The 17,489-nt window shown below is 46.5% G+C and overlaps 4 protein-coding genes across 4 annotated transcripts; 2 read left to right on the plus strand and 2 right to left on the minus strand.

Moving 5' to 3' along the window:
• Positions 1 to 1,052: 1,052 nt before the first annotated feature.
• HD556DRAFT_1432436 (uncharacterized protein) lies at positions 1,053 to 4,067 on the minus strand (the record flags this gene model as incomplete). The annotated part of the gene is made up of 10 exons (XM_041305123.1): positions 1,053 to 1,405; positions 1,456 to 1,636; positions 1,670 to 2,111; positions 2,145 to 2,272; positions 2,309 to 2,589; positions 2,617 to 2,829; positions 2,854 to 3,160; positions 3,219 to 3,539; positions 3,594 to 3,729; positions 3,958 to 4,067. The coding sequence occupies 10 exons, from the start codon at positions 4,065 to 4,067 to the stop codon at positions 1,053 to 1,055; spliced, it is 2,472 nt and encodes an 823-aa protein (XP_041159292.1).
• A 2,211-nt stretch (positions 4,068 to 6,278) lies between these two features.
• Positions 6,279 to 9,296, plus strand: HD556DRAFT_1309023 (uncharacterized protein; the record flags this gene model as incomplete). Its single annotated transcript, XM_041300223.1, has 8 exons — positions 6,279 to 6,456; positions 6,517 to 6,683; positions 6,745 to 6,996; positions 7,040 to 7,615; positions 7,665 to 7,829; positions 7,888 to 8,055; positions 8,106 to 8,223; positions 9,160 to 9,296. The coding sequence occupies 8 exons, from the start codon at positions 6,279 to 6,281 to the stop codon at positions 9,294 to 9,296; spliced, it is 1,761 nt and encodes a 586-aa protein (XP_041159293.1).
• Positions 9,297 to 11,624: 2,328 nt separating this feature from the next.
• HD556DRAFT_1377361 (uncharacterized protein) lies at positions 11,625 to 12,065 on the plus strand. Its single transcript, XM_041303125.1, has 2 exons — positions 11,625 to 11,935; positions 12,009 to 12,065. Exons 1-2 carry the CDS (start codon positions 11,634 to 11,636, stop codon positions 12,025 to 12,027), a joined length of 321 nt encoding a protein of 106 aa, XP_041159294.1. The 5' UTR covers positions 11,625 to 11,633; the 3' UTR covers positions 12,028 to 12,065.
• A 3,039-nt stretch (positions 12,066 to 15,104) lies between these two features.
• HD556DRAFT_1480569 (cytochrome P450) lies at positions 15,105 to 17,191 on the minus strand. The gene is made up of 11 exons (XM_041308623.1): positions 17,118 to 17,191; positions 16,968 to 17,064; positions 16,776 to 16,912; positions 16,598 to 16,726; positions 16,299 to 16,548; positions 16,124 to 16,246; positions 15,975 to 16,077; positions 15,835 to 15,921; positions 15,697 to 15,778; positions 15,518 to 15,640; positions 15,105 to 15,461 (listed from the first exon to the last, which is right to left on the minus strand). The coding sequence occupies exons 1-11, from the start codon at positions 17,129 to 17,131 to the stop codon at positions 15,242 to 15,244; spliced, it is 1,365 nt and encodes a 454-aa protein (XP_041159295.1). The 5' UTR covers positions 17,132 to 17,191; the 3' UTR covers positions 15,105 to 15,241.
• Positions 17,192 to 17,489: the final 298 nt, after the last annotated feature.

Raw genomic sequence — 17,489 nt, forward strand, 5'->3', positions numbered from 1 at the left:
CGAACCAAAGGGCACAGGGAATTCCAACTCCACCTTTGAGCTGTGTCAAAATATGATATTCACATTGCACAGAGGATGACCCGACAATGATAGGTTCAAGTTTGACAGCAACTGTATCATTGTTAATGATGTTTCATGCATGGTACACGACAGCTAAATGGTGGGGTCCATATGTTGAATCTGAATAAAAATATACTCAGTATGTGAAAGACCATCAGGAAAATGCAAAATTCATATAGGCACGTGCTACCCACAGCCACCTACATAGACCATGCCATCCTATATACACCTCGTAGGACATGTAGCCCTCATATATGCCAATGAAAGCCAAATAATTCAACAAGATAAATTACGCACTGTGCCTTTGTTTTTTTCTCAATCTCAATCTCAATCCTCTGAGCTCTTGTGCACGCCACCTGTTCAATGGTTTTCGCAAGGTAAGCCTCATGCGCCCGTGCCATGACACTCACAAACCAGCTTTCAGTACTCAAAAGCCGAAGTATTCGGACCAAGAAAATTTCCCACTGCTGGCAGTGAACTCACCACTGGCAAACACTGCCAAGCAGTAAGGACTGCCATCATGCTGGCTGTGTCTCACCAGTTTCTGACCTTAATTTCGTAGTGTTCATTCCCAGTCTCCGGACCATGTCGAAGAGTCACCTATCAAAAGGTGTGTCGTTTTAGTACCATGGTACCCCTGCTCACATTCTTGCAGGCCCAAACGAGAACTCAACAGGCAGATTCCCTTGGAGGCAGTCCAGAACCTCCTGCAAAACATCTCGCCAGGCCATCCTCCACTCAATTTCACCGACTTCCCTGCTGCCACCGTGATTCCTCACATGCCTGTACCCCCCTACCATGAAACTTCAACTTCTCTAGTTCCAACAACACCTGTCCATCCTCACCGCCAAACGCCAGCCCCTCTCACCGTCTCACAGAATTACATGCATAGACTTGTTGCAGAGTGTTGGGACACAGAAGCGAGATGTTGCGAAGAGGCTCGGAAAGCACAGCTCTTAGAAGTGCAACTTGCGGCACACGGAATCACCAAATTAGTTTAACATTGATGTGTTGCGAAATTTGTAAAAAGTGTACATATCTATCCATGAATTAAGGTAGAATGTCTTACAACTGTCCAACACATGCGCAGCAGCCCAACTCTTGTCCACTTGAGTACCAAATTTCAGAATGAGGTGACAGCTGTGAACAATATCGGACACAGGGATTACACTCGAGTGGGGCACATGACCAGCATAAGAACGAGAAACAGCATGCATGTGAAATAATTCGTCTTGTGCACGAAAAGGTTGGAACCATTCAACATAGGCTAGTTGATGTGGTTGTCCAACCACTCTCAGGTGACGTGGGATCTCAAAAATCAATTGAAGCTGCGCGATTTGAAGACCTAGTACATGCGAGTGTAAGTCCAAATTTTGTATATGAGTGATTACGGACCTTCCAATGCAGTCCCTTGAGTGTGCGCATTGTCTCCCCCAACACGTACAAGCACAGTGTCAAATTTTCCGACAGTCACAGATGAACGACCTGCTTGTGCAGTGGGGGGAGATGCGCGAATGTGATCGAGACCTTTTGACATGTGAATCGCGGGCAGCTTCATATATGGGATGGAAAGCCACTGATAACCCTCAAAACGATCCCATTCACTGACAATAGGTCCATTTGGAGCAGCAATGTGAAGATATTGTGACAGCACTGGCAAGAAATTCAGAGCACCGAATGTGTGCGTGATTGCAGCAATAGTCAATGCCTTGAATGAAGGACGAGCCGATAGGATGTGTATTGGCGACTGTGCACTGATGGCCTGGTCATTGGGTTGCGAGTCATCATTCGCAGGCTGAATACTCGTAGCTTCATCATTCGGGGCATCATTCTCGTTATCTTCGTCTTCCTCGTCTCCACCAGTTTGCGGCTCCTTGAATCTCTCCAAATGCCAGTCAAGGTAAGTGGAGAACTGGTCAACCATCTCCTGCCTCATCAACCATTTAGTCATCTGCACTACATAGTCTCGCTTGTTGGTCGCACGGTATGCATTTTTGGCAAAATCGATATGCAAACGTTCCAGGAACTCAGTGTTGAACCCATCTGCAGAACTGCATAATTTGATTGAGTCGACATAATGTAACATTGAATGGAGCTTCGGAATATTGAAATCGTCGCGCACTCCGAGATCCTTGAAAATGTGTTTATGTGCATGGAACTCGTCCAGTGCATTTTGGAGCGCATCTAGAGTCTGAGAGGTGTGAGAATGAAACTGAGCATAGAATATGAAATCAAGCACTGCACGCACTGCACGAAATACCGAAGGTTGTACTGCGCCTGCAAGGACACCAAGAAAGACTTGTTGCATTTCACGGTGCTCTGTTCCTGTCCACTGAGACACGAGTGAAATCCCTTTGGAGAAATAGCGAAGGCCAGGGTAGTTGGTCATTGTGCGATATCGTTCGTCAATCTGCTCTTCCCCCACAATCTCAGTACACCACTTGAGAAGATGGTCATGGAAGACTCCTTTATGGAGTTGATGTAAAATGTCTGGTGTCACACTAGCAAAGATGTTGGCGTGAGGAAGATCTGCCCAGAATGGACATTAAACAGGACGTAGGCCTTCTCGAGTATAAGCTGCTACTCTCCGGCCAGAACACTTGTGCTCTAGCATAGTCATCGTCCGATCTGGGTCACAGAGAAGGGAGTCAAGAGGTTTACCTCGATCGTCACGATGAACACGGCACTTGGGGCAAAAACTCTCTTTTGTGCATGCCACAAGGCACTGCTCAGGGTGATCTGCAACATAAGCCGCTAGGATAGGATGCACTCAACGCACTCTGCCATCAGCACAGACCATGTCAACTCCCACATGTCCAGCAGCAATCAAGGGTTCCAACAGACGGCGCATGCACTCATGAAACAGTTGGTAACCTGCAACTGACCGAGTGCCTTTGCTAAAGCAGTCCAGCTTGGCAACAGGCAAGTAACTGACTAAGATAGCGGCATGCATCCGCGGTTTTCGACGAGTCGACTTCTCAATGTTGCCAATGGTGAGATAGACGGGCCATGCTGATTTGTCTCCATGAAACTGAGACAGACTTGTCTTGTCAGATGCAAGAATGACAGGGGCTATCGTGGTACCTGGCGGTAGTTTGCCCTGTAGAATAGTCGTTGATTAGTAGTAAGCTTGGCTTCGAATATAATTTGAGACTCACCTGCATGTCCCACCACCAATCACAAGTCCACATCTCATCGTATATACGAACCTTGCCCTGACGATCTTTGTAGGCTCGTTCGGGTGCAAAGGCCATCGCATCCTTGAAGGCAGGATTTCCGATGAGTTTGCGAATGCATTCCACTGGATCACGGCGCCATAGCTCCAAGTCCGTTGTCAACATTTCCCCATCCCTGTCAAGCACATCTCCCGCGACCTTGATGAGGTCACAATGCCAGTCAGGGCCTTTCGTGGGAAGCCGATCAATCTTCTTCAAGAACGATTTGTTGGATGTATATGAGGGTCCGGTCCGGTCCTTGATCTTGGTAAGGAATTCCTTTGAGCCACGCAAACACCATCAATGAACATCACTTACAATCGGCAGTTTTAGAAACTTGTCGGTCTGAGTCTGCCCCACATTCTGTATCAGCCACTTTCCAAGCTCCCACTCATCTTCATCCTGAAATGGTCCCCACATCCCATCATCGCCGTTTTCTAATTCAGCTTGGATCCTGTGGAACTTGGTGGGTACATTCTCCTCATCCGTCGAAGGCACGCCTGCTGAAGCCTCCACAGGGTAGGAATCAATCCAACGTGCATTGCCAGGTACCTCAGGCTCTTCTACCTCGATGTAGGACACGAGCTGGCGCTGGGCTCGTATCGAGCTATTTTACAGTACACGTCAAATACCCATCACATGCTAATCACTTCCCGATGTTATCCGACGCTAACCCGCCAACCCGACGTTTAGGCCGCATCGGACCCGATGTTTTTCCCGCGCACTTGTCCTATCCGTGTCCCATCCTGTCTTGCTAGCCCCACTAGGTGTGTAGTTCATTATTTCGCACATTACTCACATCTGTTAAGAACGTGCTCAAAGGTCGGATCCGAAGGGCTTGGCTTCAGCTCGTGCGCTGCGCCCCTTACCCGAGTACGTGCCCCTAACTTCCGAGGGTTGTTGAACGATGTCCGAAGGTTACCGGACAATGTCCGGAGGGCGTCGGGCGATGTCCGGAGTCCGATGTCCGATGCGCGGGAATTCCGGCGGACGTTCGGAAACAAGAGATAAGACTAATCCGGACGAAGTCCGAACTAGAAAGGAAACAGCGGAGGACTACCAGAGGTAGAGGCGGAGGTGTCAAGTCTATAGGAGTCGATCCTAAGACGAGCGGAGGTCGACGAGAGAGAAACTCAAGTCGGACGGAGGAGAGAATGAGCAGAGTCTAATATGATATTCGAACTGAGGAAACTACAGAGATTGTACAGGGGTTTATATACTACTGAGGACATAACGGAGAATAGTAAGTGCAGTGCGAAGCTATGTAAAGCTATGAAGAAAACATATGGTACGACTATCACTAGTCTATCGGAACTTAGTAAAATGAAGACGGAGATGAATGAGGAACGGAAAATAAAGCGTACTAACTGATAAGGGAAATACCAAAGGGATAAGGCACGGAAGTTAGACGCGGGTCGGATCCGGACGATACATAGAAGTCGGCCGGATCCGGAAATCCGGAAATGATGAGTGTGATAGGTCCGGGTCCGGAACGCGGGATATGACAACATCGTAGCCAGCGCTATTACATGTTTTCCCATAGTCCGCAGCGCCTCATGTTTATTTACATGTACTTCGGATCCGAAATACTCCGCCGCTACTTTCGCCTACGGGTTCCGCATTTCTACGTACTTACTTATATATTGGACTGACCTCGAGCATTATTCATTATCCAAGTAGAGGGGAGCAGTTCCCCGATGCTTAGTGGTCAAACCCGATATTTCGTAGTTCTTAGTTGACATTGCGAATATCATCGTTCCTTCACTGCCCGTATCAGTCATTGTTATTATTGCGCACACCGCTCGCTCTTCCGACGCTCGCTATAGCGTTACTATTAGTTTCCGAAAGACCCGAATCCGAACCCGAAACCCCGAAAACATCGGACCCGACGCTTTTGCATCGGACATCGTAATTATACCTTCGGACATTGTTTCCCGCGCTCGGACTATTGATCACACATCACTCACTTACCCCCAAGACTATTCCCAGACCGCAGACCCCTGGGTCGAACGCACTTGTCAGGCAAGTATAGCAGACTAGGCAGTGCAAAGACCACAACACAGATATATCAGTTTGGAGCCATCTTCGTATAGCCCCACTCAGTTTAGTTGTTTCTACATTGACTTGGACTCGATGTTGACGAGGAGGAGGAGGAGGACTTGGAGGTAAGTTTTCGGAGTCTTGCTCTGGAATATCGTTGAATTCATTGGCCATATTGTTGTCTTCTAGACCATCATCACTGCTATCATCCTGCTGGGGTTCCGCAAACCCCCCACCAAGATCAAATACATTGACACTGAAATTTTGGAGTCATTCAAGCCACTTTGTGCGACAACTTGGGGACCTTGTAATGTGCTTGTTAAGTCTGGACATGGTCAGGACCCATTGGCCACAATCTTTGCATGTAGGCATGTTGAAGTAAGTGCCTCTCGGTCTGAAGCTGGCCAATACTGACAATTGTGTCAAATTTTTGCGATCCCTGCCAACTATATTGGTCATTTGCTCTCTCGATCTTGGCTCTTCCCCAGGCACACCCACAGTCTCAATCCCAGCCCTGCCCACCATATTGATCATTGGCTCTCTCGATCTTGTCTCTCGCCCGCCGACCATATTGATCATTTGCTCTTTCGATCTTGTCTCTTGCCCACCCACCATATTGATCATTTGCTCTTTCGATCTTGTCTCTTGCCCGCCATTGATCATTTGCTCTTTCAATCTTGTCTCTTGCCCACCATTGATCATTTGCTCTTTCAATCTTGTCTCTTGCCCGCCATTGATCATTTGCTCTTTCAATCTTGGCTCTTCCCCGCACACCATATTGATTGTTGGCTCTTTCAATCCTCGCCAAAAAGGTTCCCGTTCCTTTCCAAGGACACCAGGGGTCAACTTGTCTCTCTCTGTCATGTCAGGTCAAGGTTTGGACCTGTCCTGCATCCTCCCGTGGATGGGTTATCCAACTGATCTGTTTTTTTCTCTTGTAATCACAGTCATTTCTTGACTTTGATGTCTTCCCGCAGCCGCAAGAAAAAAGTGCAGGGTGGTCCTGTCCCCACCAATTGTGGTGATATTGACAATCAAGCCACTGATCTGCAGCAAAACTTCAACATACCGGAGCAGTATGACGCTGGTGATACCTGCAACATGCGTGTACGTCGTAATACCACCAAGAAACAAGCTCAAGGTAATGTTTCATCTATTGGAGTGACTCAGCCATGCATCCTTACTCACCATCAACATGCAGAGGACGCCTCAAATGAAAAGCAGGCAAGGAAAATCAATAGATACGTCCATCAAGCCCTCAGAAACAGGCAGGCACTCGAAGAGATCAATGGATTTCAGCCTTTGGATTCGGAGTCTCGTTTGGACCCAGAGTCTGAACAAGAAGACTTAGATCTTGAACAAGATGTGGTATGTGTTCTGCTATTGGTGTTTTATGGTGTTTGCTGAAAGATGGTCCCCACTCATGTAGTTCACGTTCAGAGCTGTACAGCCAAGTGCGACACATAAGCCAACGCCCACTCTACCACCGGTACCACTGACTCTACCCCCACGGCTCACTCAGCGGACCACTCACATTCCCTTAGCACCAGTGAGACGTGTGCAGCCATCTGATAGTGTTATTGACCCTGCACTATTAAGACATGTGCGGCCATCTGACAACATGATTGACCCAACACTCTTGCCTGATCATGGGTCTCAGGACCATGTTTATTCACAGCTGGTTAGTATTTTTATCTTTGCTACTACTTTGATCAAGCTTCGAGCCTAACATTACATGGTGTGAGGCTACACCTCAGCAAAATGGACAGCCCTATGTGCCACCAACCGACCACCTGAGAGTTGGGCATGATACAGAGTGGCCAGGGGAGTACGCTGACATGTCATCTCCATCCGAATCACTTTCAAGACGGCTGGTGAACTCAGGGCGAGGGCATAGTAGTACCGGAGAGTTGTTGATGTACAGTCGTGCCGAGTCTGAGTCTCCTGCATTGCAGCACCCTCGTGTCCGTGCGCTTACACCTTCCAGACAGCCCCTGCTTGCAACAGCTGGAATCAAACGTGCAGGCCATCCTGCGCTCACTACCATTGAGGGACTCCAACTCGTCAAAAAAGTCAAGATGGGCGAGGGCGGTACTTGGGGGCGTGTGCGATCAGCTGACTTCAACAAACTCTATGCATCAACGATCCATCTTGCAGTCGGACATTATCAATCAATTCTCGCCAATACAACAATTTATCCTAATGATATAGAGGCACACGACTGGTCTGGCCAAGCATGGGCGGCAGCTTGTCATTCTCAAGGTGTTCGGATTGATTATGATGAGGATGCTTATAAGTTGGTAAGTTTTTTGTTCTGATTGCTATGACTCGCTCCAATGATATGTATAGATCACAGAACATGGCTCTAATCTACGCAGTGACCTCAAGACTGCTCTGCAACCACTGGTTGAGACAGAGTTTGGTTTCAAAAACGACAAAACTCCAGAGGCCATCAGATTCAATGCAGAGCTCGCATCCACTCTCCTTGGAAATCACAAGCTCTTCACATGCAAGGTGACCATACACATACATTCTTTGTGTTCGGTGGTGTGAACTGACTATGAACTAACAGAACCGCAAAGCAGGCAAAGGTCTATTTGAAGCGGACATCATCCTCAAGGGCATCACCAAATGGTGCTATGATAGGAAGAACTCGTTGGGTGCCACACTGACAAGCTACTTCAAGGACACTACTACTGGTGGGGCGAGTTTGGGTATCATTGCGGCAGTCCTTACTGGGGTGAGTGTTCGGTGACTAGGCTTGATCTCATGACTAATTGGCTATCATAGATCGAGGCTTGTGTGGTGGAGTGGACCACCAGCACCAAGATTGAATCACGCTTCTACAAAGAGTGCTATGCTGCCATCTTCGAGACTTACTACAAAATGCTAGTCGACTTTGATGAGGGTACGAGACATGCAGACATTTTGCCCAAGATTTGCAAGAGGCTTCTGAAACATGCTCGGTGTAGAAACAACAATACTGCGAGGAGCAAATGAGGCTCCAGGCTGTATCTATAAGTGTTGTGGGGTCGCGCGTTGCCTAGTCTGCCGTACTTGAGATGACAAGTGTGTTCAACCCTAAAGGGGAAGCGAGTGCAGCAAAGATCTGGTAGTGTGCGCTGAAGCGAAGCACGAGAGAGCGCAGGTGCACGCAAGGTGCAGGAACGCGCGCGCGTGCTGCGCAAAGCGCGGGAAAGTACGCGTGTGTATGTGGAGACGATAAAGACTAAGAGCAAGTTGGCTTAAGTGATGATATGATGCAAGATAAAAGTTGAGAGTGCAAGGTGTAAACAGATAGATTTCTACTGCAACTTTCTAGGTAGTAAGTGGTAGCTCCAGTAGTGGTGAAGTCCAGTAAAGTGAAAAGTGGTGCCAAAGTAAAGTGGTGTAAAAGTATGTAATGCTGGCGCTTAAGTATGGCGCCTAAGCGCTGTCATGCGGAGCCGAAGTGCTACCGAGAAAGGTATGTAAAGATATATGTAAGTAAGGGTCCATGGTAATAATAAGAGTGGAACGATATGCAAATATGGGAAATGGAAATATACGCACTAGAGAGCTTGGTGGACAGTGGATGGACGCGTCTGGATGGCTGGTGCTATAGGGCGCTCAAGCGCGGGAACGCGCGTGCGCGCATATACATCGCAAGGCGTGGGAAGTGTGCGCGCATTGCGCGGGAAAGCTGCGCCTCGTATAGGAATAGCTGCAGGTAGCATACAGAGTGATGCTGCAAGTCGTGCTGTGTACTCCCTAGTGAAAAGTGCCATATCACACAATGCGAGGCACGAGTCTCTACATCGGTATGTGATCCAACAAGCTTGATATTTGTTACTCCTGCTGATAGATGGACACAGGCGCCATGCAAATGTTCCTGAGGATGCAGTTAGAGTGGGTGGTACGTCAGAGAACTTCTCAACTGACGAATTCGCAGCAGCAGCGGCAGAATGGGATGGGCGTGTTGAGTCGGATGACGAGTATTAGCTACTGCAACTAATTACAGTGTTTGAATGCAATGATATTGGTGCCCGTGTTACAATAACATGTAACCGAGAACCCCTCCTACGGAGGTCATCATGACCTTAGCCCCTATCCCGCCTATACACCGTCATTGGAAGACTTACCGACTCAACGGAGACTCGTAGAGACGCCTAGAACAGCCTGGATGCCGTTAGATGACCTAGACCAGCCTAGGCAACATCTGGACGGACCTAGATGGTCCTCGACCCGGATCATGGGGAAGCTCTGCCTCATGGTCAGAAGAGAAGCCGCATGCCGCAGCATGCGCAGTTAAACTACAAGGCATGTTTAGCCTTGAGGACTGATCACCTGTTCATGGCAGGGTGATACTTAACCATGTCTAACTATACACAGTACATTTTGTAAGTTTGTCTCGGAGTCACCAACATGAAGCTTCATGAAGCTTAACAGGCACGATGCCTCACTGGTTCTAAAGATCGGGATCTCTCTTGTGATCTCGATGCTACTGGAAATGTTTTTCTCAGGCTTCCAAGAATAGTGCTACCACCGGAAAAATTACCAAATTGGGATATTCCAATAATCTCACTATTCCCACATACCTCCCTGGCTCTACTGCTGCACCAGAGCTTTCCCCTTGCTCACTCATGTATATAAGTAGTAGAATGGCATGTACATACATAAAATGATACAATAGACCGCTTTTTTCATTGTCTGAGAGCTTGTACAGCAGTCTACAGTACTGACTACAATATGTGCATCCCAGGACTAAAACATATTCGCTTTTTTGCCCCTTTAGCAGGGAAGCAATTCTGACTGTATATATCATATATTAGAGTGTTAATGAATATATTACACCGCTTTTTTGAGCCTCTGTAGTGTCCTACATCAGTAGATATGTTAAATTCATGAATACCTCTCAAAAAACATAAACCAGTTCGCATTTTTTAGTGTTTAGGTATATAGACTGGTGAATATTATTTCTAACATCTCTTTACTAGTATATACATCATATCAAGAGTATATGTCAGCAGGATCAGTCCCTAGGGTCATATGTATTGTCATCTTCCTGGTGGTTCACTCCCTGAGAAAATTTTTCCTGCAGCTCCGGCCCTCTAGGATGGTAGGTAGTCTTTTACTATGAACATATGGAATATATTTATCACATAGGTATACCAGAACAATACCAGGATCCTTGTCTACAATCCAAAGTCACTTTTTGCCTACAATGTACCATATTTTCGCATTTTTGAGGTTTTTCACTACATTCTCACTACATAGACTATACCAGCTGTTCATATATCACTTATAGTACATATATGAAGCCTTCCCAAGGCCATGATCAGGCAGAAATATGTCAGAGTAATGATATCAATGATATAGGGGCAAATCCCACAATCATGCAAATGTTATATTTCAACCCTGTCTAGGGCGAAGATTTCATTAAAAATGTATAGAATACATTGTAAACTACTTAAATATACTATACTAATATATGTTGTGAAGGTAAAGGTGATGTGGAAGTGTTGTGGTCTCAATTTGTTGCATTATTATGGTCAGACCACCCTTGCATAGACTGTTGGTGCATAGTACTTTTTCGATGTTTGGACTTTTTGACTTTCCCACGACCTATTTCTTATCTATTGGATTCCCCTGCTGTCAATTATTCATGGATCCTTCTGGTAGTCGAGGACTGTATTACTTGGTATATATAGTGTACTCCAAGATAGTCTGATCATAATATTTTACTATATTCATGTCTGGGAATTCTTATCAGTGAGAATAGGAGATATGTGCTTGATATCATTACTCTGACATATTTCTGCCTGATCATGGCCTTGGGAAGGCTTCATATATGTACTATAAGTGATATATGAACAGCTGGTATAGTCTATGTAGTGAGAATGTAGTGAAAAACCTCAAAAATGCGAAAATATGGTACATTGTAGGCAAAAAGTGACTTTGGATTGTAGACAAGGATCCTGGTATTGTTCTGGTATACCTATGTGATAAATATATTCCATATGTTCATAGTAAAAGACTACCTACCATCCTAGAGGGCCGGAGCTGCAGGAAAAATTTTCTCAGGGAGTGAACCACCAGGAAGATGACAATACATATGACCCTAGGGACTGATCCTGCTGACATATACTCTTGATATGATGTATATACTAGTAAAGAGATGTTAGAAATAATATTCACCAGTCTATATACCTAAACACTAAAAAATGCGAACTGGTTTATGTTTTTTGAGAGGTATTCATGAATTTAACATATCTACTGATGTAGGACACTACAGAGGCTCAAAAAAGCGGTGTAATATATTCATTAACACTCTAATATATGATATATACAGTCAGAATTGCTTCCCTGCTAAAGGGGCAAAAAAGCGAATATGTTTTAGTCCTGGGATGCACATATTGTAGTCAGTACTGTAGACTGCTGTACAAGCTCTCAGACAATGAAAAAAGCGGTCTATTGTATCATTTTATGTATGTACATGCCATTCTACTACTTATATACATGAGTGAGCAAGGGGAAAGCTCTGGTGCAGCAGTAGAGCCAGGGAGGTATGTGGGAATAGTGAGATTATTGGAATATCCCAATTTGGTAATTTTTCCGGTGGTAGCACTATTCTTGGAAGCCTGAGAATCACCAAAGGAATCAGAAGCCGTTAAGCTTAATTGTAGGGGATTGATAGTTTACAAACAAACTTACAAAACCATACCGTTTCTAGTCAGTGAGTATTATGCTTAATTTTAACAGTATAGCCTGGACTGATAGAAGAGGCATGCAACGCCTCATGTATAGATAATCGCCTGCATGGCATCAGATAAGATGCCCTTGTATAGACACACTCATACTTACCTACCGAACGTAGTATTGGTCTGTGCACACGTGTCATATCCCGCATTCCGGACCAACATCCGACGACGTTCCCACGCCTCATCCGGACCTCCGGACCTCCTGTCCATGTCTCCAGACCCAATCCTCTATCCGTCCGGATCCCTGTACTCCTGCATCTGATATCCGGACGCCAGATCTGATATCCACATCTCCGGATCTCCGGATCCGACCTATCTGTCATGTCCAAACCCAAACCTTAAATCAGCGCCCATCCCCTTATGGTAATCACCTGTCTCCGGACTTCCGAACATCTGGATCCGACCCACGTCTATCTTCCTTGCGTTCTGGACCCAGACCTATCACGCATTCATCTCCGGACATCCGGATCCGACCCGCGTCTATCTTCCGTGCCTTATCCCTTTGTATGTTCCTTCTTGAGTTAGACTTCCTCATTTTCCATACCTCATTTCATCTCCGAGTTCATTTCCTATGATCCGTCTTATTTTCTAATACATTTCCACATGCTCGTACATAGCCTTACCCCTCTGCTTACTGATCTGCACAGACTTGCCTCTAGTATATAAACCCCAGTAGATACTCCTGTATTTCCTCAGTCTGAATATCATACACATATTAGTCCTCGCACTAGTCTTCACACTGAGTCCTCGTAACAGTTCTATTCCTCCGACTCAGTAATCATCCATCTCAGGCCTAGGGAGGAATTCCCTAGGCCGGAGCTCCGCTCCTCCGCTCCTCCGCTCATCCACTCATCCACTCATCCGATCCTCCATTCCTCTGAGTTTCCGGAAGTTCCTCCGGAACTTTCCCGCGGTCCTCCGGACCTATTCTGCTTCGGACTTTGTCCTTGCAGCCTTTCCTCTGTTTCCTTCTACTCAGGACTCGTCCTGAGTAGCCATTATACATATCCCCGTCAGGACGAAACTCCATCGTAATTTCCGGAAGTTCCTCCGGAACTTTCCCGCACTCATCCGGAAGTTTCTCGCACTCGTCCGGAAAGTCCTTCCGAAGTTTCCCACGCTTCTCCGGAAGTCCTTCGGACTTCACTGGACTTTCTCCGGACTTCATTCTGAAGTTAAGGGCACATACTCGGGTAAGGGGCGCAGCGCACGAGCTGAAGCCAAGCCCCTTGGAATCAGTCCTACCCTTTGTGCATGGTCTTAACAACACGGACGACAGTATATAGAGTAGACAGAATCATGTATATTCCCTACTTGATTCTACTAGGTTTTCATCAGAACTTCCTCTGTGTGAATATCCCAATCACTCAGTCTAAGCCGCACCTAAAGGAAAGCCGACGCTACCTTTAGTGGAACCCCCGAACCTCTCATTCGAGAGAAGATCCCCGTCTCTCCAGTAGCGAGCCCGCTATCAGATTAGGCAATCCGCCTAGGGAGAGCTCGACCTATCCTAGTCGTAACAGCCCGTGTCATTCTATTTTGCATCGCGCGGGAGGATGTGTGATACAAGCGCTACCCGGCCTATCTAGTCCTGTGTATTTGGTGTGTGTACGCTAAATACGCTGCCTACATAGGTCACACAGTGTACAAGTGTGCCTATGGAGTAGCTACATAGTGGGTATTTACCTAATGACATAGACGATCTACGTAGGATACATAGGTCCGTGTAGGTATCGCACAATTTCCTGATGACATACCATATGAGCCAGATCCCAAAACATCACCCAGCCTGAATCTACCATCAACTCAAATGGAGGGAGGTTGGGAATTCTTCATGATATAAAAGTAACAAAAATTACAACAGTGAATGGATCCAACGAAGTTGAACAAATGACAAAGAGTGAGAGAACTTCTGGAAGCCACGTTTCAAGCCGGCTTGAGCTGGTTGAAGCTGGCTCAAGCTGTAGTTCTCAATTTTTTTGGTTGTAGCTGGTTCAATTTGGCTCGTGTGACTAGCAAACTACATTAAGTTCGAATCAGTGACTTGGTTTGCTTCGGGACAGCCAAACTACTGATAAATCAGAGAAGTCCAAGCTCAAACAGGCCGGAACCAAGCTATGGCATCACTAGTGTGGACATTGTATTGGTATCCATGCGTGATTAATTGATTTCTGCAAGCAATGTTAAGTTGATTCAATCACGATTGATGTTGCGGTGTGCTTGCTCATTCCCATTCATAGTCGTTGGTGATGCCTTCCATATTGCAATAAGTATAAGACTCATTGGCCAGTAAATTGCAGGCAAAGCAAACTTCTAAGATTCCTTGTATTTGAGCCATGTTACGATATCAATATGTTATATATTATGTTATAAGCGGTAGTTTTATAACCATTTGTTTTGTATACTAAGTGATGGTGTACTAGTACGGGGGGGAGAGGTGCTGCGGATGTTCGGGCTTGAGTATCACTTCATTTGCGAACCGATCAAAGCTCCGATTTGGAACAGGACACCTGACACTCGATCGTGGTAGCAACATACAGAGATTGTACAGACCCTTGGTGTGTAGCTCCTGCCCTAGAACATGCACCCCCAAACTTCGCGGAGGATCGTAGAAGAAAAGTTGTTGAAGGGCTGAAGGACATGCGTGTTCTGGAAGATCAGGTTGTCCGAATCAAATTCACCTTTGAAGTGCCGAGTAAGAATTGAACGAGATATGTCACATAGCTTAAGGTGCTTCAACGTAGGTGCCTCAAAGTGAAGGGAAAAATTATAGCTGATGTGACTGTCAGCCGCGTTAAAGACTACCGTGACCGGAACCATGACACTGGGAAGGACACAATGAAACTTTGAGAGTTGTCTGCTCTTCGTTCTGGCCAGCTAGAAAAAGAAAGTGCATGGGTGGTGCCGGAATAATTGAATGGTGAAATAATAGCACTTCGATATTATACTTCATTTTGTCCGGGGGCTGTCTGTAAATGACTCATGATCAGCCACGCAACTTGGAGACTATCGCAGTGTATCGAGAGATACTTGATGCGTGGTAACACCAAGGGGTGCAAGTTCATCATTATAATCGTGCCTGTTTAAAGATATACAAAGTTAGGTGTAACGATGAGTTTGAGTCGGACTGACAACGAAAAGACTCCCAAACACAAGACGAACTCCCTTGTACAAAGATCCAAGTTTCTAGAATAAACTGCCCGGTGTGCATAGTTCCCTGATCACGTTCTCATCGATCCTCTTCGCAAAGCATATCTCAAACGGAGCAGCATGTATGTTTACAGTGTCCGAGAATGCAAGCGTGTCAATCTTCGCAGCAGGATTCTCAGAAAGGCGGAAGGCCCACAGAATAAGAGCCGTGTTGATGAAGACCGACCGATTCGCAAGATGTTGACCGGGACACACTCTGACATTTTCAATTAAGGCATAGCAAATGGTCGAGAGATGAACGATGCCACTCACCGACGGCCAAAGCCATAAGTAAAAAACCGGAGATCACCGCGCACACGACCTGCATCGTCGATCCAACGCTGAGGATTAAACGTCTGTGGTTCTGGAAAGACTTCAGGATCGTTTGCGATAGCCCTGAAGCACGAGCGTCAGACCCAAAGGTGAGAAGACGAAAATGATTGCCTACTGACCAATGGTTCCCAATCACAGTCGCACCTGCAGGAATCAGGTAGTTGTTCCAAACGATGTCCATACTCGCGCGATGCGCAAAACCTGTAGTGCAAAGTGGTCGTTCATTATGGCGTCATCACAACTCAAATAAAACGTACCTCCAATAGTGACAGGTCTCCACCTGAGACTCTCGAGCATGAACGCGGTAACCTGCGGCAGCATTTCCTGATCAACAAACATCGGCACTAATCAGGAGCTGTCTCAGTCAGTAAACAAACAAAGAAAATGCATAACCTACGCCGCGTACGCCCCACGACGTGATCGAGTTCCTCTTGTACGCGAGCCTGCGCATCTGTATGAGTGGCAGCAGCCATCATCATAATTGTGATTGCGCACGCAGTCTACAACAGTTGTCGAGCGAAGACGCGATGTAAGGTAAGAACTTACCGTATCAGAACCGGCCCCAAACATCACGCCTGCAAGGTATCCCAGTTCCTTATCTTCGAGCTGGTACTGTTTCTGGTGCTCTAATATGAACCTCGCAAAGGATGGCCTTGCAGTACCATCACGCTTCACAGTGGTGAGCGAGCATATCTATCATCACAAGCAAATCATCACGAACCATCTGTCTTCGCACTGCGTCTAACTGCCCGTTATAGAAAGCAAGTTCTTCTTTGTGCCATGCCTTCAGCTGACTCAAGTAGCCTGGGACGAAACGCAGGATGGGATACGCATCCACAAGATACGCTCCCGGCTTCATAGCTTGACCAAAACGCGCAGCAAGCCTGTTGATGGAAACGACTTCAGGGTCTGTATATGAAGTCGGAGTGATTTTTCCATAGGTGAAGGACATGATCACGGAAGCTGAATAACTGAAATCCTATTATCACCTGTAGCGCGACTAAGAGCTGGTTTTCGTACCGCATGGCATGTCTCTGATGGTTCTTTGGATCATTTAAGATGTCTACAACCAGATTCTTCGCATGCCTGGTCTGCATGGGCTCATAGGTCTCCGCAACCTTAGGTTGCAAATTTGCATGCAAGACCCTGCTTTACATTTAGTCTCATTGATCGCACCTAGTAGAGACAGGATGTGTACCTGCGCACCCGGCGCAATTTCTCATTACTGTCCTCAAGGGGCATTCTGAACCCGCCAGACAACGTCTCTTGCACTGAAATAGAACGTGGGCGGTCGGCAACATTTGCTCCCTCTTTTTCCATGATATCCACCGCAGCCTGTGACGTGATCCACTTCATGTCTGGCTAGACAATATATTTGTTTTATGCTGACCTGATGACGTCCTATAACTACGAAAATCCTATGGCCTTGTTTGAAGGAGAACACAGGTCCGTATTGTTCTGTCCATCTCGCGAATTGAAACGGGGCACTGCCTGAGGGGTTAGATAGAGATCATGTTAGTGTCCCTTGACAATGACTTACTATGACTTTGGCATCGCATTTCCTAATAGCCAACGTCCAGGCGGTCCAGGCGGTAATGGCAAACGTCTTGCGGCCTGATATCGTTGTTTCACTATCCAGACGCTGGCTAAGATAATGATAAGAGTGCATGCAGCAATGATAATCGCCATTGAAACGGTCCGGCTTGCTTATCGTCACAATTGAGACACCCCGCTACTTTGCAACTCGTCAAGTACTCCAGAACACAAAGGTGGTGACTTACTGTGATGAGCGACGGGTACGGTGAGATTAGAGTGCATGATTACGCTGACTTATACTTATACAAACACGGATTGAACACCTGCGCGGATAAATCGGACCTGCGCGAGTCACGTACTGCGGTCTTCCTATAGT

The sequence above is a fragment of the Suillus plorans genome (genome assembly GCF_016647745.1).
Source record: "Suillus plorans strain S12 chromosome Unknown HD556scaffold_34, whole genome shotgun sequence".
Classification (NCBI taxonomy): Eukaryota; Fungi; Basidiomycota; class Agaricomycetes; order Boletales; family Suillaceae; genus Suillus; species Suillus plorans.

Coding starts and splice junctions, on each gene's coding strand:
- HD556DRAFT_1377361 (XM_041303125.1), top strand. CDS start 11,634: ATGATATATACAGTCAGAATTGCTTCCCTGCTAAAGGGGCAAAAAAGC.
- HD556DRAFT_1480569 (XM_041308623.1), bottom strand. Junction 16,913..16,967: donor TAGTTATAGGACGTCATCAG/GTCAGCATAAAA, acceptor ATCACGTCACAG/GCTGCGGTGGATATCATGGA. Junction 16,247..16,298: donor ACGCAGTGCGAAGACAGATG/GTTCGTGATGAT, acceptor ACCACTGTGAAG/CGTGATGGTACTGCAAGGCC.